This window comes from Pleurodeles waltl, chromosome 4_1, assembly GCF_031143425.1.
Source record: "Pleurodeles waltl isolate 20211129_DDA chromosome 4_1, aPleWal1.hap1.20221129, whole genome shotgun sequence".
Taxonomy (NCBI): domain Eukaryota; kingdom Metazoa; phylum Chordata; class Amphibia; order Caudata; family Salamandridae; genus Pleurodeles; species Pleurodeles waltl.
The window spans coordinates 765,394,973-765,419,452 of record NC_090442.1 but is presented as its reverse complement, the minus strand read 5'-3'; the positions used below and the strand labels follow the sequence as shown (position 1 = coordinate 765,419,452).

At 45.7% G+C, this 24,480-nt stretch overlaps 1 protein-coding gene across 4 annotated transcripts in view; it reads left to right on the top strand.

Moving 5' to 3' along the window:
• The window catches only part of LOC138288128 (cadherin-related family member 5-like), a 291,068-nt gene that overhangs the window by 254,762 nt on the left and 11,826 nt on the right, over window positions 1–24,480 (top strand). Inside the window, exon 15 of one of the 4 annotated variants that reach the window (XM_069229387.1) lies at window positions 24,073–24,093. The exons of the other annotated variants lie outside the window; for them this stretch is intronic. Coding sequence (XP_069085488.1) covers window positions 24,073–24,093 — 21 coding nt within the window. The remainder of the gene's footprint in view (window positions 1–24,072; window positions 24,094–24,480) is intronic. 4 annotated transcript variants of the gene reach the window in all.

Sequence of the window (24,480 nt, the reverse complement as noted above, 5' to 3'; positions counted from 1 at the left end):
ACAGCACAGTAGGATAGGGATATTTTCACAAAGTAACACAAGTGAACAAGCCCTGTAGCACAGTAGGGTAAGATCAGACCCCATCATCTCTCCCCAACACTGTACAGGCAGACAATAGATATGGAAATGCACACAACTATAGGCACCTCCTCAAGTGACATAGCATTGGAGTACAGAAAGGAAAAAGACATCCCCAAGTTCATGCATCAGCACAATGGTACGTATAGACATGGTGCCACAGCACAGCTTGGTGTGAGTCATCCCAGCCATCCTCTAACATAAAACTGAACAGGTAGTCATTAGACATGATACTAAGTCACAGGAAAGAAGCAACTAGCTTTTAGTTTGGATAGTCACCATAACTACCCACAACATTCTTACCATTTTTTTTGATACAATGGGCCTTATTCTCAAAGATAAGTTTACATTTGGCTAGTCATTACTTTTTAGCATAAAGTTACTCAAAAGTGTAGACTTATATGTCCCCATCTCCTGAATTCTGGGGATGAAGACTAATTTACAAGTGTAATGTTACTACTTTCCACATGTAAATGGAGGTCTCAGCCACTAGAGTGGAGTGATCCATAGTGTAAAGTATAGGTAAAAGTTTAAAAGTCCAATAAACCTTAAAGAAATGTAAACAAATATATGTATTTTAAATACCTACGTGCATTAATTTAAAACATTTTTAAATGGGCAACATACTAAAAAAGTTTACAGAATTGGCAAGTTAATTTTGATCTGAATATTTAATTATTTTGAACATATTAAATAAAAAATATTTTCTTTAGATTTAGATGAGGAAATCCCAACTAAAGTATAACATGTATATTCATTAAGTAGTAAATAGTATTATATGTTTTTTAAAGAATTAATTTGAATTCATGATTTTTTTAAGTAGTTACATTAAATTTACATTTAAAAAAGGTTCACATTTTAAAATAAACCTTTTTTTAACATTAAATTAGTTTTTTACAGAGTTTAGATGCTAAGTTTTGGCAGTACTATTGCAATGTGATAATTATGTGCTGTAACTCAATAACCAATACAAAACATATAAAAAAAGAGTCTTATTAGTGGGTGTGCCTTACCCTTTTTCCCAGTTCATTTAATGACAGAGAAAGTTATATTTCTTTGTTGTCGCAACCCAAGTGGGCTGATTTCCTGGGGACGTCTGATCCTATACTTGATCTAAGGCTTCATGTGGGGTCTTTCTGGCCCACCTTGGAATAAGGATAAGGTCCTCTTCCTCTAGATTATGCATAAGCAAATCACCACTCTATGTTAAAGTACATTGTGACGTATCTGAGAATGTACAATTTAGAAATAAAACGTTTCTGATAGCAAAAAAAAAATTTTTTTTTTTATCTATTAAAAAATTAAATAAGGTAATTTAATTTCACATTAGCTCCTCTGGGCTTTTATTTTAAGTTCCTGCTTCCATAATTTTTTTATGAGAAGGTGTTGCAGTACCAGTGGTTGCGATAAATGGTGATAGGCTTACACTAGCTCTGAGGTGGAGTAGGTTTACAACCATTTCATAACCTTGACTGTAGTAACTATAGAAGTGCAGTTTGTGAATCACAATGGGCCTACTGTTTTGAGGGTGGGTTCTTGTGCCTTCCAAAACTCCTCCTTACCTCTCCATAAACCCTTCTTTACTCCTCCCTTATCTCCTCTCATTTAGTAGTAGGTATTCCCCATTTTCCAACCACTCTCACATTTACTATTAAAATGTATACCTTTGCTTGGAGAGATGTCCAAAGTTGGGACAGAGATCATTGCACATAAAAGATAGGAAAAGGTGTTGACACTGCATGTAGGCTAGTGAGTAGCATTTCATGGTATGCCAGTAGTACTATTGTAGTACTACTGAATTTACTATAAAATGCAGTTTGTGTGTAGGTCCCACTGCGTATATCCACTTAATATTTGTTGATATTATAGCAAGCATCATTCCTATACCGGGTTATCTTGTGTCATAATGTCAGTTTTTTTCTGATCATTTTAAATGCCAAAATGTTTATACGGATACCACGTTGAGGCTGAATTTTGCCTTATTAAATCTGTTGTGAGAGGAAATATGGAGATTATTATAATTAATGAGCAGTAGGACATCTCTGCCATATTAAGTAGTAGATGTCCAAGTATTGATGATCTTGATGAGCAGCCCTGCAACGTGGTTCAGAAGTAGCACAATCCATAAATATGGTAATGTGTGAATAGAGTGTTATGGTACAAATCTAACAGTGAATGAACTCTGTAATTTGAACATTGTAATCGATACCTTCCATCCTGAATGGTAGTACCCATAATTTTAACCACTTAGCAGCTATGGAGGGAGGTATCCCTCTCCAATGAAAAGTTCTAGGAGTTCTCATTTGTGAACAAGTGATTCACGTCAGGTAATCACTTTACAACTATTCTGTTAACAATAATACTAAATAAGCACAACAAGGAGGGAGGGAAGATTTATAGACCTGCAATTGTTACCTCCCAATACTAATCACAGGCACACAAAAGGCAACTGGGTCTCAAAGCAAGGAAAGAACGATGAGAAAAGTAATCACGGAAGATGAACAAGTTACTTACCTTGGGTAGCACATTATCTGGTAGAGACTCCATATAGCTGCAGATTCCTTACCTTAGAATTTCCTGACGTCATCTTGGAATCTGGAATTTTCACAGATCAATACCCTTGCGTGAGCCCTCGGGTGGCGTCGTTCGGATCCGCGTGCCATCGTCGGCGTCGTTGGAGCCGTCTATAACGAACATCAAGGTCACCTATAAATACACCACCAAGGCACGCAGACATCAGTTCTTTTTCCACTAACTTCCACGCCAGAAGCGCAGAGCTGTGGAAAGAACTAACATTTGGTCTGTGCCAAAATTTAGGGCCATGTTTGGGACAACCCTTAACCCTAATAGACTTGTCTGCAGAGCGGGGAGGCATAGGGTTGTAAGGTATCTGCAGCTAGTTAGAGTCTCTACCAGATAATGCATTACCTAAGGTAATTAACTTGTTCATCTGCTAGAGATGTCTAGCTGCAGATTCCTTACCTTACCTACTCCTTACCTGCTTCTTGGCCAGTGCATAGCAGATCTTAATGCAGAGAATGACCCTGCGCAAAATGGTTCATTTCTGCACTGCCTGACCCATCTTTGGTTCCACATACTCCACAAAGAGTTGGTCATCCACCCGGTACTCTTTTGTGCTGTCAAGGATGAATGACAATGCTCTTTTTGGGTCCAGTCAGTGGAGTTGCTTCTCTTCTTTAGAAGGATGCGGCAGAGCAAAGAAAGTGGGCAGGGTAATGTTCTGACCCAGATGAAATGGGTCACCACCTTGGGGAGGAAAGTGGCATAAGTTCAGAGTACCACCTTGTCCGGAAACATGGTGAGATACGGCGGCTTACATGAAAGAGCCTGCATCTCACTCACCCTCCTGGCAGATGTTATTGCCACTAAGACGGCTGTCTTGATGGTGAGCAGCTGGAGGGGACAGTTATGCAGTGGCTCAGAGGGAGCACACATGAGAAATGTAAGGACCAGATTTAAGCCCTTCAGACGCATAACAAATGGCATAGGGGGAAGCATATGTACAAGCCCTTTGAGAAATCTATGAACACTAGGTGATTTAAATAATGAAGGCTGATCAGGCAGCCGAAGGAACGCTGATAAGGCAGAAAGATAACACTTGAGTGTGCCCAATGCACAACTGCGCTGGGCAAGGGGCAAGATAAAGAGAAGAATGTCAGAGAGAGAAGCTGAAAAATGATCAATAGATCTTTCTGTATAATAATTTACAAAATGTTTGCAACCGTAGGCAGATAATGTCATGGTGGAGTGACGCCTGGCTGCCAGAATAACTTTACAAACTTTGGGAAGAAGGTCAAAGGCTGACAACTGTTGCCTCTCAATCTCCACGCATGAAGGTGCAGAGTAGACAGGTTCAGATGGAGACCCTTACCCTGTTGGTGCGACAGAAGTTCTTCCCGAATGGGGCAGCCTGATTGGAAGATCGATGCTCATTTTCAGAAGCTCGGGAAACCAAACTCTCAATTCCCAGTCCGCCACCACAAGGATTACTTGGGCCGAGTCATTCTTGATCTTCTTGAGAACTCTGGGCAGAAGTGGTATGGGCAGAAAGGTGTACAGGAGGCCTGAGCTCCACTCGCGACGAACAGGGTAGCCGAGCGAGTGCCGCTTTGGAAACCTCAAAGCGCAAAACCGCTGACATTGTGCATTCTCTGCAGAGCAAACAGATCTAACAAAGGCTCTCCCCACTGCTGAAAGAGTCTTGGTGCCACCTCCAGATGGAGACACTATTCGTGATCCCCTAGGCATCGACGGCTGAGTTCGTCTGCCCTGGCGTTCAGAGAACCTGCCATGTGTTGAACCAACAGAGTTATGTCCTGCTGTTCCAGCCATGTCCAGAGACGTAGTGCCTCTTGACAACGGGTCCACAACCCCACACCGCCCTGCTTGTTGCAGTACCACATTGCGGTTGTTTTGTCCATGAACACCTGCACTGTCTTCCCTTTGAAAACAGGAAGAAATGCCTTCAATGCTAGTCGGATGGCATGGAGCTCCAGCCAGTTGATATGGTGTCTGGATTCCGCCAGAGACCAGAGGCCTCTGATCTCCATCCAGTCCCAGAAATGACGGAGCGGAGTCTGCCTCTGACCCAAACGCGGTATACTAACCACCACTGCAGATCTTTTGCAGTTCCATCTGAGATCTGAACCGCGTTGGCGAGATTTCCCTGATGCTGTGCTCACTGGAACTTCAGGTCCCACTGTAGAGCCCTCATATGCCATCTGGCATTTTTTACTAACAAGATGCAGGAAGCCATGAGGCCCAGCAGCCTCAGAGTCTGTCTCACCGAAATCCAGGATAGAGGCCAAAACATCAGAATCATAACCTGAATATCCTGGACTCGCTGCTCCAAAGGATGCGCCCGCCGAAACTGCACTGTGTCCAGAACGCTCCAATGAAAGGGAGCATCTAAGAGGGAGTCAGGTGTGAGTTCAGCACATTTATAGGAACCCCAGCAAATGCAGGAGGTTTGTCATAGTCTGAAGGTGGGTGATGAAAGCCTGGGGCGAAGTAGCCTTCAACAGCCAGTTGTCTAGGTAGAGGAAGACTGAAACCCCTGGCCTGTGCAGATGAGCTGCAACGACCACCATCACCTTGGTGAACACCCAAGGGCCGCTGGTGAGGCCAAAGGGGAGCACAATAAATTGAAAGTGCTCGTGGCCCACCTTGAACCACAGGTAAAGCATGTGGGCAGGCAGGATAGGGATATGGAAATACACATTTTGCAAGCTCAACGCTACCAGTGAGTCTCCTTGGTCTAGGGCAGACAAGACCTGAACTAGAGTGAGCATCTTGAATTTCTCCTTTTTGAGGAAGAGATTTACGCCCCGAAAATCCAAAATAGGGCAAAGGTCCTTTTTCTTTTTGAGTATCAGAAAGTAGCGGGAATAACAACCACTCCCTACTTCTAATATTGGGACCCTTTCAATGGCTCCCTTGGCCATGAGAGCTGTAACGTCCTAGCAGAGCAAAACCAAGTGATCCTCCATCAGCCGTTCTTTTGAGGGAGGCAATGGCGGAGGGAAAGACTGAAAGGGGAGGGAATAGCCCTTCTGTATGATCTGCAAGACCCATTTGTCTGATGTTTAGGATCACCAGTGAGGGCGATGAAATTGAATCCTCCCTCCAACTGGATGTATTTGGTATTGCAGAATCACACTAGGAGGGCTTGGACGCTGTGGAGGAGTGGGGGTTGGGTGGTGGACGACTTCTGGCCAGAGGCAGAGGTCAGTCGCTGGTCTGTGGGTGGCATCGTGCCCTGCCATTTCTGAAGCCTTGAAAGGAGCAAAAGACAGACTGTTGGCAAGGGGCTGCCAAGAGGCCCAAGGACTTGCCCATTGCCCGGCAGTCCTTGAAGCGCTACAGCGCAGAGCATGCCTTTTTTGCCAAATAGATGGGACCCATCAAAGGGCATGTCCATGAGGTTTGCCTGGACATCCTCAAAAAGCCAGATGTACAAAGCTACGTGTGCCATCATAGGCCACTGTTGATTAAATCCCTCTACCCAGTCAGTCGTGTCCAAACCACACCTTATGGTAAACTTTGCCGCATCTCTCCTGTCCTTAACAGCTTGGGAAAGAACGGCCCGCACGTCCTCCGGGACCCAAGTCAGCACCTGCGCCACCATATCCCATAAAGTATGGGAAAAACTGACCAATAATGCCACTTCCCGGAGTGTCCGGAGGACCTTGAGTGTGACTTGGGGCTTCTGGAGCGGTCCCGCAACTTCCTCCTCGAACGGGACCGTGAACTCCAAGGAATTGCGCCCACCAACGTTGACTGCATGGTCGCCATTAACTTCAAGGACCACTCCCTCAAGGCTTTCAGAGCCATGGCCCGGTAGTCGGAACACGACTTTGAGTCATGCTCTCAGTCCAGGCACCAGAGGCATACCTGATGCGGGTCCGTCACCAACATGGAGAGGTGGCAGGTGCCACACGGCTTGAACCCCATCTTCCTCGATGTCATCCCCTGCACAGACAAAAAAGTCTCAGCTAAAGGTCGAAAAAAGTCCTGTCAAAAAAGACAGAGGGTAGCTCTATCCAGCATCTGCGTTTTAACCGACGGGTAAGGAAAAGAACTGACGTATTCCTTTTTAAGGACGAATTCCCTCACCCACCAAAGGTGGCATGCTTCATCATTGGTAATCTCCTCGCACAGTGACCACTGATTGCAATGCGGGCTACAATTCCTAAGGAAGGAAGATCTCCTCAGATGTTTTCAAAGAATGTATTGGAGAGACCTATGATGAGCTAAAGTGTGGTGAGGTGTGCATAGCGTGAAGAGTGTGAGTGATGTTTAAAACTGACTCTAAGACACGCATCCAACTTTATTCATACGTTTCCTGGATCAGTATTAAAAGAATACCAAGCAGAGATACCTTGACATTGGCAATCTGGTGGTTGAATCCAGGCCACATTGTATCTGTCTGGCCACTTACAACGAGTTGCCTATTTTTCCCAGGAAAAGTAGGAAATCTGAGAGCACTATTCACCTGCAGGCTCTCATTCATATCCTAGGCCATGCAAACGCCAGTTTCCGGTTACATGATTATCTTTTGTTTTGTACACGTTTCTGAGCACTTACAGAATAGATATAATATAAGCTATTGACTCTATAAGTCTGTTTCTTTTTAATTGTATTGTTCCTCAAGCAAGTGAAGATCCTTACGGTTCTAAATGTAAGTAGAATAATGCACCCAGGCTATCGATTTCCTCTGACAAACAGGTCATACTACAACATTAGGGAGACTCCCATTCCATCTGTTTTTGAAATGAAAATGCTGCTACCCAGCAGTTACTTGGTTTACCTGCATCAGTAGGCCACCTATCCTAGGTGTGTGAGACTCCATTAGCCGAATTAGGCATGAGTTTAAGGCCATCTCAAGCATCTCTGTGAAACAATGAAGGTCTGTGGAATATCCTGGATAGGGTACACAGTTAAGACCTTCCACCGGACATCAAATCAGCACCTACAAGGCACAGATATTTAGAAAGAAACTAACACAATTATTTCTAACTTTCCCCTTATGTGATTTCAAAATGTATAACTTTTTTGTGTTCTGTTCCAGAATTACATTTCTACTTAAAGTTTATAATCCCTTGTATTGTTTGTTATTTATGTGATGCTAAGTACCCAGAAGTGCATGTGTGGTGGGTTTGTGCACTAAATAAATCAAAACAAAACTATAGTAGCCATCAGCAAATGCTAAAAATGTATACATGCAGATCTAAAGGAGCGTGGCTTCAAACTGGAAAGACTCCTACTTGGTTGGAGAAGTAAGCGAATGAATAAGGGAGTACCCTAATTTAACATCCGCACATACAAGACCAAACTGTCTCTTGGCCCTAGCTTCTTTACAAATGACTAAGAGTTTGGTGAGTTATATGTATTTTGCAACCACAGGCAGGCTTTGCACGTCTACATGTATACATTCATCTACCGACAATGGTGTGGGTGTGAGCATGGAGGGGTACAAAGGACTCGGGAAAGAATGAAAGCGGCAGTCTTACCATCAGTACATTAAACACCTGTGTGTGTTTCCGATTCCTCCGGTAAATATAAGCACATAGGGGTCAGGAGAAGGGGTCGTGTGATAAGAGAAATTAGAAGGCTGAAATAAAACCTTCCATCTCAACAACCTTCTAATTTAACTTCTCCATTCCCCGTTGCATCTCCCCAGCACCGCAGAAGTGGGAAATACACATTGGCACGTGATACACACCCATATAAGGCCCAGTTATAACTGGAATGATCCACTCTGCTTCGCAGCTTGATGTGTTACTGCCTTCTTTTGATACAGTCATACTTCATTAGTGATATAACTCCCCAGTAAAATCCCTCACAATATTAACCCCAGGCTCAGGAATTCTGCATATGTGTGGCCCATAGCTAGAGTGCAAAATTCATTCATGCAAATGTTGTCAGGCTTCATTTGCCCTGGTGTCTGAACCTTAGCTTGACAATTTCTCTCACTGTTACAAATTTCTTATGTCAAGGTAGACATTTATGGCATAGGCGGACAGGGTGTTCCCACTATCCAGTCTTAAATGGCTCAGCAATACCCGTCAGACACACATCTCAGGTGCCACTCTGGATGACTTACCTAGTGATGCATCAGGACAAGACAAAACGAACAGTGCAAGCAACCCCTCCTTCAACTCGATTCAAAATTTTGTTTTTCTAAATTCCCTGTAGTGCCAAAGATGCAAACACTATCAGTAGTTTTGGTATTCGCTGAACTTGACTGGGGCAATCAGAAATAACATATCAGGCTAAGCCAAGCTCACTCCAGATGATCATAGGATTCATCACGTACGGAGAGCTATTGTAGTACAAAAAGAAGTGAGCTTGGACTAGAAGAGTCACTAAAGCCAGGTGAAAGTAGGCCTTTCATGTGATCACTAAGTCAAGGGATCCTTCCAGGTCTCCCTTGTCAGATCCCTCCAACTAGAAGATATACTTCACAATCTCCAAACTGGGGAAAAGTATCTCTTTTTGGCAGGACAATTTGGTGACGCTCAGTGACAACGTTTCATCTGCTTCAAGTTTAACATTGGTTATAATATTGGCCATCCAGCTAACCTCATAGATGCTGACTAAAGAATAATTGTGTATTTTGGTTGGTTGTCTTGTTTTGGCAGAAGCTAGGTTTTCCGTGGCATTGGGACATGTAATGCCCCATACACTCCTGGAATCCCATCACTTAGCAAACAGTGGGAACCTTCTGGTCAGCCACTCCCTTTTTATCCCACAATAGATCAAACTATGGAGTGCTCCTAAAGGTCCACATACAAGACATGTCAGGGGTTTACACCCTTCACTCGTATGTGAAGTTTCATGAAGGCAGAGCAACTAGGGAAATATCTCTCATTATCATCCTTTGACTTACCCAATCCTTTCACCGTGTTCCTCGGGGTTGTCTTTTAAGCATCCGGTTTACTCATTTGAGCCATATTGATGACCTGTACAAGCAAGTGACGTACCCTTCTGCCCCACATGCATGCCACTAGTCTTTTGTGATTTTTCCCAGAAACTGACGCTTTGAAGATTTATTGGGTGAGCCTACGACCACTGCAGGTGACAGTAAGTCAGTCTCAATCCCACATTTAGCATAATCAGCAATAATGGAGTTGTATTACAACATGAAGCTTTGATGGAGTCTCTTGAAAGGGTAGGCAACATTGAACTTGGTTCTCTCTTCTGGGTGTCCACAAAGCAGAATGTTTTGAAACACTAGCTAGTGCTACTCTCAGCCTCACTAACCGAAGACCCTTCTCCTCAACCAACACCTCACCCAAGTGTAACCCCGTGGACGATAGAACCCTGCTGGTGATTGCCTGGCCTGCTTGTAATCCCCTCCCACAATACAACACCCCGTCCTCCTATCCTGTACCCCCATCCTTCTTGCAGAGCTCCGTTGCTTTGTAGCTAGTTCCACGCTAGATAAAATTAACAATCACACAGACAGTATGAGCTGGGTACTTGCTAGGGGGTTTTGATGAACGAGTCTGGATACCTAGGAATACAGAAAACACCCTTCTCAATAAACTCAAAAACTAGGTTAGTGCTACTGACTCCACAAAAAGGAGGTTTTTCGCTTTCCTTTGACAGTGTCAATCATTCCTTGTGAGAGACACGCTGTGGTTCTGTTGCATACACTGTTCTGAGATTATTTTTGGCAGAGATCCCCATCTCAATGCCCAGATGGAGGCAGAAACAGCCTGCCTCTGTATCTAAGGCAGTGCGGAATACGGAGTAAGGATGTTCGCTTGTTGAAGCGTCGGTAAAAAGGGACTCCTGCCCCCTATATTGAGCATCTTAAATTCTCTTAAATTGGAACTGTGTGGCATCTTGCCTTATTAGTACGGGTATTGATTCTAAGAAGTCAATTTTCAATAAGGATTCTTTGTCAAATGGCACATGTAAATCCAAGAATTCTGTGCAAGATTTATTTGCCAAGAGTGCTGGCACATAAATACAGTATTATTTCATACAGTTTCAGTTTCTATTATTATAACAGGATAACAGGCCAAGCTGTTCAATAATTGGCTCTGTCCAGATCTGTCACTTTGTGTTGTTTGTATCCTCGTAGTGATCCAGCTTGCCCTGGGAAAGAAATAAAAATGGCGCTTTCACTCTGCTTTCCCTCTCCACTCCAGACCAACCTCATGGTTGAACAGTTGCCTGGAGAAAAACGGTGCTGCTTGGATCTTACTTCTCAATCAGTAAAATACCCTTTGACACTCTTTTGTATTGGAGCAGACCCCCGGGTATGTCATCTGAGATGTTACAATTGCGCCAACTCCTTAGTCCCCCCCCGATCAACTTCGTTCAAGCACATCCCTAAAAAAGCCAGCTGGTTCACCACTGAACTCCAAGAATCAAAACGCACCTGCAGGCACCTAGAGAATGGAGAAACAGCAAAACCAGCAAAGACCTCGCCTCCTTCGGAGCCGCCACTGCCACCCATCACCAACCCATCAAGAACGCCAAAAAGCCACACTCAGTGAACGCATCAACATCTCCCCGCACAACACGCGAGAACTCCTCACGATAATCAACAAATTCACCAGTCCTCCCTCCAAAGCCACCAACATTCCCCTCGTCGCAAAACCTCTGTGACAAATTGGCCACCTTCTTCCACCGCAAGATCAAGGAAATCTATAACAGCTTTCTCTTGCAGAACCCGCCCAACACCAGAACCTACGACCGACCCAGCCCCCTCAGAGCCCACCCAAACCGTTCACAGCTGGTCCACTCTCACCAAAGAAGAGTCTGAAATCATCATGAAAAGCATTCACTTCGGAGCTCTCACAGACCCCTGTCCTCACCACATCTCCAACAGAGCCAGTGCATTCATCACCCCCAAACTCCACAAGACGCTTAACTGCTCTATCAAAAAAACAGCCACCTTCCCCGAAGATTGGAAACACGCAGATGTCCACTCCCTCCTGAAGAAACCCACAGCCAACCTATCAGAGCTCAAGAATTTCTGGCCCATCTCGCTGCTACCCTACCCAGATAAAGTCCTGGAAAAAGCCATAAACTCACAGCTGCGACAATTTCTCAAGGACAAAAAACTCTCTGGATACCTCTCAGCCTGACTTCCACTGCAACCACCGCACGGAGACAGCTCTTCGCGCAGCCACCGATGACATCCACACACTCCTCGATCACAGCCACACCGCAGCACTCATACTCCTCGACCTCTCAGCAGCTTTCAACACAGTTTGCCACAGTACACTATGCCCTAGACTCCATGACGCAGGATTCAGCAGAAAAGCCCTGCAATGGATTCACTCCTTCCTCACCGGAAGAGCACAGAGTCAGGCTCCCACCCTTCATATCCAAACCAACAGAAGTCAGCTGCGGAGTCCTCAGGGATCCTCCCTGAGCCCAACGCTCTTCAACATCTACATGGCCCCACTTGCAGCCATCGTCAGAGACCACGGAATGAACATTGTGTCATACACCGATGACACACAACTCATCATATCCCTCATTGAAGACCCAGACAAAGCTAAGAGGAACTTTCACACTGGAATGAAAGCCGTTACTGCCTGGAGGAGGAAGAGCTGCCTCAAGCTCAACTCAGAGAAGACCCAGCTCATCATCTACGGAAACTCCACTCCAGCCTGGGACGACTCCTGGTGGCCAACATCACTCAGCACACCACCTACTCAACTGACCACGCCCGCAACCTAGGAATCATCCTCAACTCTTCCCTATCAGTGGCCCACAGGTAAACACGGTCACCTCTTCCTGCTGGAAAACCCTCCTCCAACTCTGCAAAATCTTCAAATGAATCCCAGGCAACTGCCGCATGATGATCACCCAGCCCTAGTAACAAGCAAGCTCGACTATGGCAATACACTCTACACCTGTACCACAACAAAGAACATTGAGAAACTACAACTCATCCAAAACGCCGCCGAGGGATTCGTCCTGAACCTCTCCCGCCAGGAACACATCTCCCAAAACCTGAGGATCCTCCATTAGTTCCCATTGGAGAAGCAAATCAACTTCAAACTACTCACCCACACCTACAAGGCCCTTCAGAACATCGGACCGGCCTACCTGAACCATCGCATCTCATTCCACAACCCCACCAGACCCCTCCGCTCTGCCCAGCAGGCGCTAGCCACCATCCCTGGCATCCGAAAATCCACCGCCGTAGGAAGATCTTTCGCCTACCTCGCAGCTAAGAGCTGGAACAACCTGCCCACGCACATCAGGCAAAGCCTATCATTCACCATCTTCAGGAAGAACCTCAAGACATGGTTCTTCAAATGAGGCTCAGGCCCACCACCAGTGCCTTGAGACCCTCATGGGTGAGTAGTTGCGCTTTATAAAAACTTATTGATTGATTGATAATTAGGATGGTTTCTATTTAGTACAAGCTTCCAAACTGGTGTTTCCAGGACTGTCCTCAGGACTGACTCTACTTACGTTATATAGTCATTCCACCCCCTTTTTCTATTCTGTTGATATGTTGACATCACAGTGTGTTTCTCCTTTCCAGGCACTCTTTTTTTTATCCCATACCCGCTCTTTTGAGAGAGGTGGGCGATGACTCATAGGTCTCTCCAGGTCTGGTCTGCTGGGCATCAGCCCTCTGGCTGTTCCTGTGCACTTTTTCCTCACACATCACCAAACCTGAAGGAAAGGAGGATGCACCTTGGCAAACACAGCATTTCCTGCTCACTTCAGTGGTCCGCCATGAACTAATCCGTGCTGTCTGAGCATGCCGCATTATGCAATACAGAGGGAAAGGACCCTCGAAACAGCAACAGTGCATGCCACTACTTGGGCCCATCCTAGGGATCCTCCAACACCCGATGAGTGCTGGAGTGTTAAGAGACACACAGAGGCTCTTGAAAGTCTCAGACAAAGCAAGGCATTAATAAGAGCTGTGCTTCCGCTCCTGACCTTTCCAGGAGTGGATGCTCTAAATTAAAGCGACGATTCCATTGTGATATACAGTCTCTACCAGAAAAGACATTACCAAAGGGAAGTAACTTGTTCTTATGATAGAGAGTTCTAACCGTAGATTCTTCACCTGAATAGATACCAAAAGGTATACCCCCCAAGTGGTGTGTCTGTGGAATTGCTCAGACCAGGAAATCTTACAGAACAGATCAGGCAAAGTACCCATCCCACTAGACCTTGTATCCAACCTTGTATCCAGAAAGTAGTGCTTTGTAAACATTTGGAAAGTTGCCCATGGAGTTGTCATGCAGATGCTCAAGACTGGCACACTGCTCACGCAGTGGTAGCAGAGTTTTTCAGATCTTAATGCATAAAACAATCCACCCAGAGAAGCCCACAAAGGTGGATCATCCAAACCATGGTTTTGGTTCTATTGATGTACAAACTGATGGCCCAATTAGAGTCAAGACAATGGAGCTGTTTCTCCTCCTTAGAGGGGCACGGTTGGGCATAGAAAGCTGGCAAGGTGATGGATTGTTCTATGTAGAAGGGCGTCCCTACCTATGGCAAGAATGCTGATTTTGTCCAGAGGACCAAATTGCTGAAAAAAAGATCTACATGACTATTTCACAGACAAAGTCTGGAGTTCACTCAATTGCCAGGTAGAGGTAAAAACAACAATGAATACTGTTTTTATGATCAATAGATATAGAGAACAGCTGTGCACCTGTTCCAAGAGAGTGCACATCAGGTGGGGAGGATCACCTCAAGGTCCCACTGCGGCATCCCAAAAGGTGTTGGCGGGAACATGTGGGTCAGTACTGTTAAGAAACACATCACAACAAGTGACTTGAAAAGGCATGGTTGATCTGGCAAATGCAAAAAGGGCTGCAAGTGCTAAAAGATAACCCTTAACTGTTAACACAGCAAGGCCTTGCTAGGCTAAGAACAGACAAAACAATAGGATGTCAGACAACTTTGACTGTAATGGTTGGATGTCACAGGAAGACCACTAGATAAACCTCTCCCAGCAGCCTGCACATACAGATTTCGTGGATGGACGCATTGCTGCCAAAATGACACCTTCCACTTTGGAAAGAAGATTGAAAGACATCAACTGTCACTGTTCGATCTCCACACCTGGAGGTGGAGGTTGGGCTGCCTTAGATGCAGGCCCCAGCCCTTTTTGTTGCAACAGGAGGTCCTCCAGAAAGAGCAGCCAGATCAGAAGACATATGCTTATGGATAGAAGTTCCGGGTACCACATTCTCCTCTCTCAGTCCAGAGAAACTAGGATGACCTGGGCCTGATCTTTCTGGATTTCCTTCAGCAGTCTGTGAAGGAGAAGCAGGGGTGGAAAAGCATACAGGACTCCTGAGCCGCAGTTCAGGCAAAAGCATCGCCAAGGGAGAATCGTCTTGGGAACTACAGCACGTAAAAGCTTGAACACTGAGGCCCATATTTATACTTTTTTAGCACCGCATTAGCGCTGCTTTTTACATTTTGTAAGTTTGCGCTGTTTTTGCGTCAAAAAGCGGCACTAATGCGGTGCTAAAAAAGTATAAATATGGGCCTGAGTGTTCTTTGCAGTGGTGAATAGATCGAGACAGGTTTCTCCCCACTGTAGGAAGATGCCCTGTGGAACCTTTGAATTCAACTGCTATATGTGATCCTCTAGACAATGTCAGCTGAGTTTGTCTGCCCTGACATTTGAAGATCCTGCCAGGCTTTCGATGATCAGGGAGATGCCAGCCTCAGATCAAGGTCTAGTAGGCATCAGGAACTAATTTACTGGTGTTGAATCGACTGAATATATTACCTAGTACTGTTTTCAGCTCATGAAGCTGCTGCCACTTAGCAGATGGCCTGTGGACGTTGGAGCATATGAGGAGTAGCATCAGAAATGGCTCAAGCAGGGGGAGCAACTCCGCGGTCTAGAGGTACTTGGGCTGATACAAAACTCCAAGTGCTGGGATTGGTAGGACGAAGGAGAGCTACGTCTGGATTTCCTGTTTTCTGTACTTTTTTTTTTTACTTACCTGAGCTGCATGACCTCGTCAATAATCGGTCTCAAGATCAGTCTCAGGAGGAGGAGCGCCCTCAACTTTGACCAAAATTGGTCCTTCTTCGACTTCCTTTGGAGTTCCGTCACAGCTAATTTGATATTTCAGTTAATTTTTGTGCAGCAGTCACACAACACAGAGGGGGTCATTCTGACCCTGGTGGTCGGTGACCGCCAGGGTCACCGACCACGGGAGCACCGCCAACAGGCTGGCGGTGCTCCGTCGAGCATTCTGACCGCGGCGGGCCGACTTTCCGCTGCTCGGGAGAATCCTCCATGGCGGCGGAGCGCGCTCCGCCGCCATGGGGATTCTGACACCCCCTACCGCCATCCCGCCAGGAACAGGATGGCGGTAGGGGGTGCCGCGGGGCCCCTGGGGGCCCCTGCAGTGCCCATGCCAATGGCATGGGCACTGCAGGGGCCCCCGTAAGAGGGCCCCACTGTGTATTTCAGTGTCTGCAATGCAGACACTGAAATACGCGACGGGTGCAAACTGCACCCGTCGCACATACCCACTCCGCCGGCTCCATTCGGAGCCGGCTTCCTCGTGGGGAGGGGTTTCCCGCTGGGCTGGCGGGCGGCCTTCTGGCGGTCGCCCGCCAGCCCAGCGGGAAAGCCTGAATGGCCTCCGCGGTCTTTCGACCGCGGAGCGGCCATATGGCGGTTCCCGCGAGGCCGGCGGCTACCTCACTCGGAATCAGGCCCAGAGTCTTGCTTTGAGCTGAGACACCAGAGGCAGACTTTATGGGTGTCTGTCATCAATATTTGGCATTTAAACCTTGGGGGGGTTTAGATGGGACATGTCCCTAGAACACTGGAAACATTTTAAGGGACTAGAAATCCTGTCAGGCTGAAAGGATTCAATGGAACTCCAGATCCATATCAAAAGGTGTGGAAAGAAAGAAACTGACATCAGCATGCAGAGGTGGTGTAGATATAATGGCTTGATATCCCATCTGGGTGGGACAGACTCAACGCACAGCCGTACAATGCCACCTATCGATATGCAAGTGAAAAGCTATCATAATTCTCCGGACCCAGTCTGGCACATGTAGAAATTGATAAGGTGAGGAAACTGCGGTTACAATTGTCTAGCAGAATCATATTGTCTGGGCAGCACCAATTTCTTTATGTCTCCTATATATTATGACCACTTTAGCTGATGCCAAGTTGATGCTTCTCATTGAATGCACTTTGTATTTTACATTCTGTTGAAAAGGGTCATCTAGTGACCCAGATAAAGTGAATGTGTTTTTTTTTATGTTGCTAATAACATTAGCACAGTTTGACAAATCTCAACTAAACTTTTTTTAAATGCAAATGTTTGTGTAGTTTGTACATGGAAAGGTTCAGGGCGAACTGTCAAGTGTGGGACAAGAAAAAAGGGACCTCAAAGCGTGAAATTCCCATGAATTTTCCATAGACTTTTTTAGACAGTGCTACCGCAAAAACTGCTAAACGGAATACACCAAATTTGGCAGGAACCTAGATCTTGTTTCAGAAAGCGTGCTTTTTGTGATTTGGTTAAATCTGTTCAATAGTTTTTGAGATATTCGGGTATAAAAAATGTTGTATATCTAGATGGTTGGGATTTAGGGACTCCTATGAGAGTCCCTTGAACCCAGTTTTAAAAAATGGAGCATTCAGATTAGCTCAGGGAGTTTTTTCCCCCAATTCGCTCCTGAGGGAGTCCTGGCTGGGGGGATCCAAAAGAATAAAAAGACAAATTTTGCTGCTATGCCGCAGGAGGCCCACTGCATCGCTGAAAAAAAGTGGCTCACACCTTTTTATAATTTATATAAGGGAAGGTAGGTGTCAGTCATAACACTCTCGCTAGCCCATTTAGGGCCCTGGGCACCCCATCCCCTGGTGCCAGAGAGGGAAATGTTTCTGCTCCTGGTCCATGAGGCCCTCATTCCCTTTTGAAAAAGGCACGGCTCCCTGGATGGGGTCCACGGGGCCATAAAGCTGTCGGGGGGCATGCACCCCACTCCCATTTCATTTACATTTTGGTCCCTGGGGAAGGGGTCAGCGGGCCTAATTAGGCTCATGGAGGGAGGCCATATTCCCCTCCCTTGATTAATTACTCAGCCCCAGGGTTGTGCGGCAAAAGCCATCCTACTGTTTTTTTTTTTTAATTAAATTTGATCCGAGGAATGGGGTCCCTGGGCGCCAAAAAGGCTTGAGGACGGGTGCTGCTCATCCCACTCCTTTTTAATTGGGTTTGTCCACAGGTGATGGGATCCCAGGACCTGATAATTTGCTTCTGTGGGAGTCCTGGGGTGGGGGTTTGGGGGCGGAAAAAGAAGGCAAATTTTGCCGCTATGCTGCGTGAGGCCCACTGCATCACAGAACAAAATGGTACTCAACATTTTATAATTTATATAAGGGGAGGGAGGCGTCAGTCATGACACCCTCCCCACCCCATTTAGGGCCCCGGCGACCCCGTCCCTTGGTGCTGGGCAGGGGAACATGTTTTCTCATGTCTGCTCTCTGTGGATGGAAACATTAAAAAATGCTCCTAGCGGATGGAGGCAGACTTGTAATCGGTCTCCTTGCCTACACTGATGCGGGCAGGAAAACAGAAAAAAAGATAGCTCCCGCCTAGAGGGAGCGGCATAAATAGCTGCTCCCTCCCACCTGGAGCAATGCCAGCCCCCAATGTTGCTTGGTAGGTACTTTGGGTGAGCACCCACCTTTAAATAATGGAAGACCTGGGTATAGGGTCCCAGGCCAAAATAGGTTCGGGTGAAGGGGCCATGAGACCCCTTCTCCCCTTCAAAGAAAACACCCAGCCCCAGGAGTTGGGGGTCCTGTGGCGTAATGAGGCTTGTGGGGGTGGGTGACATGGCCTGCCTTTTTCAGTTATATTTGGCCCTGGGGGAATGAGCTCAGGAGGGTGTCCATGCGGTTCTTGTCCCTTTTAAAATAAGGGGATGGGGTCCCTGGGGCCATAAAGCTGGAGGGGAGGCATGCAACCGCTTCGATTTTATTTACATTTTTGCCCCTGGGGATTGGGTCCCCAGAACTAATTAGGCTCAGGGAGGGGGGCCATGTGCCCCCTCCTTTTATTAATTACTCAGCCCCAGTAGGGCGGGGGTCCCCAGGGTCTAATAATGCTCAGAGGCACATGCCCCTCTTGTTTTTTTTATTACATTTGGTCCAGGTAATGGGGTCCCTGGGCCCCAGAAAAGCTTGAGGAGGGGGGCTGCACTCCCTCTCCCCTTTTTAATAGGTTTTGCCTATGGGTAATGGGATCCCCGGGGCCTAATATGACTCAGGGAGGGGGAAACATGCAGTCCTTTCCTCTCTTAAACAAAACAACAGCCCAGCCCAGAGGGTCCATGAAGGCTTGGGGAGGCTCTTTTCTAGTGATTTGGCCCCAGAGGATGAGATCCCTGGGAACTAATAAGGTTTAGGGAGTGTGGCTGCACTGCCCCTTCTTTTAGAAAAATTATATTTGGCCCCAAAAGGCTTGGGGAGGGGACCTACACACCTCCATTCCCTTAGATTTCGGCTGTGGGGATGGGGTTCCTGGTGCCTACTAAGGCTCAAAGAGGGTGGCTGAACACCCGCTTCCCCTGTTTAATTGTATTTGGCCCCACAGGAAAATGTCTCCAGGCCCTTTTAAGGCTTGGGAAGGGAGGTCACAACCCCTCTCTCTTTTCAGTTGGGTCCCCTGGGGCCAATTAAGATTAAGGGTCAGGGAGTGGACTGCACCTCCCCCCCCCCCCTTAACATTTATGTTTCGGCCAAAGAAAATGGGCTACCCAGGGCTTAAAGGTCAACCATATGCTGTGCATGTCAAACGTTTTGCTCAGTGCTCGGTATGTGGTTGGCAGACTTCTAAAGGTTTAGCCACAGGGTCTGGTGGCAGGCCAAGCCCTCAGGCCACCCCCCAGCTACATATGGCCAAAGGCTGTGCACTGAGTGAGGTTGGCTGCTTGCGGGGAGTTGGAAGTAGGGCCTGGCTGCAACACAAGCCCTGCGGCTAACCCCCACACCACGCACCATCAAAGCCAGTGCACAACGTGGGTTTGGCTGACTCCAGGTGGCTGTCTGCAGGGCGCTAGATGTAGGTCCTGACTGCAAACCAGGCTCTGCGGCCACCACCTCACATCATGGGCTACAAAAGGCCATGTGCAGCATTGGAATGGCTGCCTCCGGGGGTTGGTTGCCTCAAGGTGGATTGGCCTGTTGCCAACCCCCTTCTGTGGACGGGCAAAGGCAGCGCACAGCATGGGGTTGGCTGCTTGTGGGGGATTGCCAAAGGGCATGCCAGGTACTGCATACACCCCCTGCCACGTGCGACCAGAGTCTATGCACCTGGGGGGTTGTGGGTTGGCTTTATATATGGTAATAGAATAGGTCTTAACAATAAAACAAATCCTAGAAATTCACACAAAAAACAAAGTTTAAAGTAATATTATAGCTAGGTGTGATAAAAATATATATATATATTTTTTTTAATGTAGAAATTCACTGGAAAAAACAAATGTTAAAGTGACATTATAGTTAGGTGAATATCTCAGTGATAACATCAATGTTTTGAATGCAAAACAACACAGAAATTCACCAGTCATAGCTAAAAGAGCCAACTATAACTTGCGCCCCTGCCATGCACTGCTTATCAATTATGTAATTTAAGATGTCATCAGTGATGTTATAAATGATGTAATAGAACATGTCATGAGTGTCGAATATGTGAGGTCATAAGCAGTGCATGGTAAGGGTGTAAGTTAGTGAATTTCTGTTTGTGTGTGTGTTTTATTTTAGTTCAAAACATTAAAGTTGTCACTGAGATATTCACCTAACTATATTGTCACTTTAAGCATTGTTCTTTTCAGTAAACTTATAAGGTTTTTTTCTAAACAAAAACAGATCTTTTTATCACACCTAACTATAATGTTACTTTAACCTTTGTTTTCAGTGAATATAGATATAGGTTACGCATGCATGAATGGATACATTTCTTTAAAATCCCCAAATGACGTTATATTTTCTCCATTCACCCATAAATCCAAAGGTTGTTTTCACTTTCAAAAAGTAAATGAGAGAAAAACAGTATCCTAATAATATAACACATTGAGCAGCTTACAAAACATTACTTGGTTAAAATTTAACATTCATTAAGAATAAAAAAAACACAGCCTGAAGTATGATTCATGTGAATGAGCATAACCTGAGCTTAGTCCGATGCCCTGTTTCCATACATTTATTAGAATGTAGCTGTTCCTTAGGTGTCCATGAGAGACCTTTTTCATAATTAAAGACTAAACGATTTAATTTCCAAATCACAAAATCTAAATAAACTCTTATTCCCCATCTGCAACCCTTTCCTTCCTATAGCTCCCTCACTTTAAAGGATCGGGGTGAGCCAGACCGAAAGTGAAAAAAGTAATGGCAATTCCATTAGGTTATTCTTATGAATGCACTATTAAGCCATGATTGCGGTCTTCACATTTGTGTTGCTGCCAGAGTAAAACACCATAAATTATCCAGTTACCTAAGACGCTCTAATAGCATTATAATGTCATATGTATGCCCCTGAAATGTCAACAATAGGCAGCTGGATAAATAATCAAAATTATCACAAATCTGTGAGAGCAAGCACTTTTTTTGGAGAAGCACACAAAACCTGCCCAATCAAAAGATGTACTCCTGGGGCCGTATTTATACTTTTCAACGCACAACTGCGCCAACGCAGTTGTGCGTCAAAAAATCTAACGCCATTCTGAAGCGCCATGCGGGCGCCGTATTTATTCAATGACGATAGCCGACGATAGCCGGCGTTAGCCGGCAGAGCTGCCTGGTGTGCGTCAAAAAAAAATGACGTACACCAGGCAGCGCCGGCGTAGGGGAATATGGAGCTTGGGCGTCAAAAAATGGGGCAAGTCAGGCTGAGGCAAAATTTTCGCCTCAACCCGATTTGCGCCATTTTATTTTAACTCCCAACCCCCATTAAAATGACTCCTGTCTTAGCAAAGACAGGAGTCATGCCCCACTTACCCAATGGCCATGCCCAGGGGACTTATGTCCCCTGGGCATGGTCATTGGGCATAGTGGCATGTAGGGGGGCACAAATCAGGCCCCCCTATGCCACAAAAAAAATTTAAAAAAAATACTTACCTGAACTTACCTTAAGTTCCCTGGGATGGGTACCTCCATCCTTGGGTGTCCTCCTGGGGTGGGCAAGGGTGACAGGGGGTGTCCCTGGGGGCATGGGAGGGCACCTCTGGGCTCCTTCCGAGCCCACAGGTCCCTTAACGCCTGCCCTGACCAGGCGCTAAAAAACGACGCAAAAGCGGCTGGACGTCATTTTTTTTGACCCGCCCACTCCCGGGCGTCATTTTTGCCCGGGAGTGTAAATACGGCGCACATGCCTCAGAGTAATTTTTTAGACGGGAACGCCTACCTTGCATATCATTAACGCAAAGTAGGTGTCCACGCTAAAAAATGACGCAAACTCCATGAACTTTGGCTCTAGACGCGCCTAACGCCAGAGTATAAATATGGAGTTCGTTTTGCGTCGAATTTGCGTTAAAAAAACGACGCAAATCCGGCGCAAACGGAGTATAAATATGCCCCCTGGTTTCCAACATATGAGCAGAGCCAAAGCTCCTTTCTAGTAATGCTCACCTAATTGTCTGGTGTAGGCTGCATGGTCAAGCCAGATTAAAAAATGAGAGCTTTGGGCAGTAGAGCGCCTAGTGTAGAGTAAAAAACATAATCACCGTTGACATCGTTCCTGCCTATGTGGAAGGCTGACATTGTATTTTGATATGTACCACGCACTAATGCTATCCCATGCACCATGTTTAAATTCAGGCCAAGTGAGATTTGAATCCTCTTATAAAACTGGAAAGCTCTAACTTTTTCAAGGTCAGTTCCAATCTGAGCCTGTGAACTGCTTGTTTAAAGCACTGTAGCATTAGTTCAGCAAGGACTCTGTCAGCAAAAGGATACGGGATAGGTTGTTATTAGCAGATAACAAAGCCTTGAGCTTACAGAACACACCCCCAGTTCTTCTTGGATTACAGTCATTTTACTTTTCCCTAAACAAAGGATGTTCTGCCACAAAAGCCCTTCAAAGTTTCCTATGTTCTTTAGGGAGTCGGGTAACCAAGCGGGGGCACCATGGTCGATTTCAATCAAAATCATTATGTAGAGCCTCACAATCAGCAGAAATGTTATTCACCTTTCTTGAGGAACTCTCACAATACTCTTACAATATTCTTACTTTCTTTTACAGAAAATATTGAATTTCAATCCCTGCACTGTTATCAGCTGATTTACACTCCCATATGTTGGTAGAGACACCAGGCAACATGATTCAAAGAACAGCACAGAGAGAAGTTACACAATCCTGTCATATGCTTTGGTAAAAAGAAACAAGTTACTTGAGGAGAAGATGAGGGTTCACACTGAAAACATGACGGTGATGTCATCAGAGTGCTCCAAAACAAAAGATCATAAACAACATTTACTTTAAGAAAAAGAAGAGAAAATGTAAGTGCCACATTTGGTCTGGTGCCATATCAGGAAGAGGCATTACAGACACCTAAGGGATCTAGGGCCATATGTATGAACACTTTTTCCCATAGACACAGAATGGGTAAAAACCTTTGCTACATCTGGCCCCTAGTGCTCTTTCATGAGTTATGCCATGCCACCACAGAACTGGGATATACAAAACAAACGCCACCACAGAGATTAGTTGCACACATGTGCTCATCATCCACAGACCATGATGGGGGAGCAACAGCCGTCAAGGGGGGGAAGCTCACTGAAATAAAGAACTCCTAGTACATAGAGCAGAGTGGAGGATCTCTGCTACTATTCAGCTCTCAGCTTTCCAGCACAGCAGTATTATCGGCTTTTCATGCCACTTGTCACAGAGGTCATATTTAACCACACTAAAGCTATCATGCCAATTGGGCCTGTTGCACAGAGGGGTAAAACTATATAGGAAATTCCGTCATCACACATTGGATCAAGTGATATGAATACTCTACGCTCTATATTGACTCAGTCACAGAGGTTTTAGAGAAAGATCCTGTTAGCTTGCTGATGAACTAGCTGGAGTGTACATACAGTACCAATTTTCTATTCCGTCTGCGCTACTGAATAGCACATTGATTTCTCAGTATGTGAAACCAGGGTTGTTTCTTGAATCCTTTCCCTAGACCTCATTTGTCTGGAAGTGCAGCACAGTTCTGTCTCTTCTCCTTTATGGACCTTTTTCTAAAGAGAAAGTGCTTAGCTCAGTTCATAGGCAGCAGCAGATGCTGGGACTAGTTGCAGCAGGTACTAGCACAGGCCTACAGCTTGCATCGATTGACCTTGTGATTGTCCATGCTCCGCATGTCCAGTCTCTGTGCTGAATGTGGGTGTTTTGTCCTGTTCCCCACCTCCTTTCTCACAGCCTTTTCGCTTTTTTCTCATTATTTCTGTTCTGTGGTTCTCCTGCTGCCTGAAAGAGCTTAAAGTGGTTCCAGTCGGTGAGTTCCTACATTTGGCAGTGTCATGTGCAGTAGAAGCAGAAGGGAAGGGAAGGGTGGGAAAAGTTGCCTTCCAAGTTTGTAAAAAGGGTGAATGGTTGCAGCCAAGGTGCAGCTTGCTACATATTTTCTCAGACCAACAAAAAGCATACTTTACGGTAGCATCACAGAAGACATTTTAAAAGTGCAAGACATTGAAGCAAATCGTTTTGTTAATCCATTCTGGACTGTAAGAATCAAATTAACTTTATAAAAAGATGGCCTTTTGGGCTTTTCACACAGTTGAAACACAGTCAGGGGTGGTGTTCATTTAGGGCCTGATTTAGATTTTGGTGGATGTGTTACTCCGTCACACTGGTGAGGGATATCCTGTACGCCAAATTATAA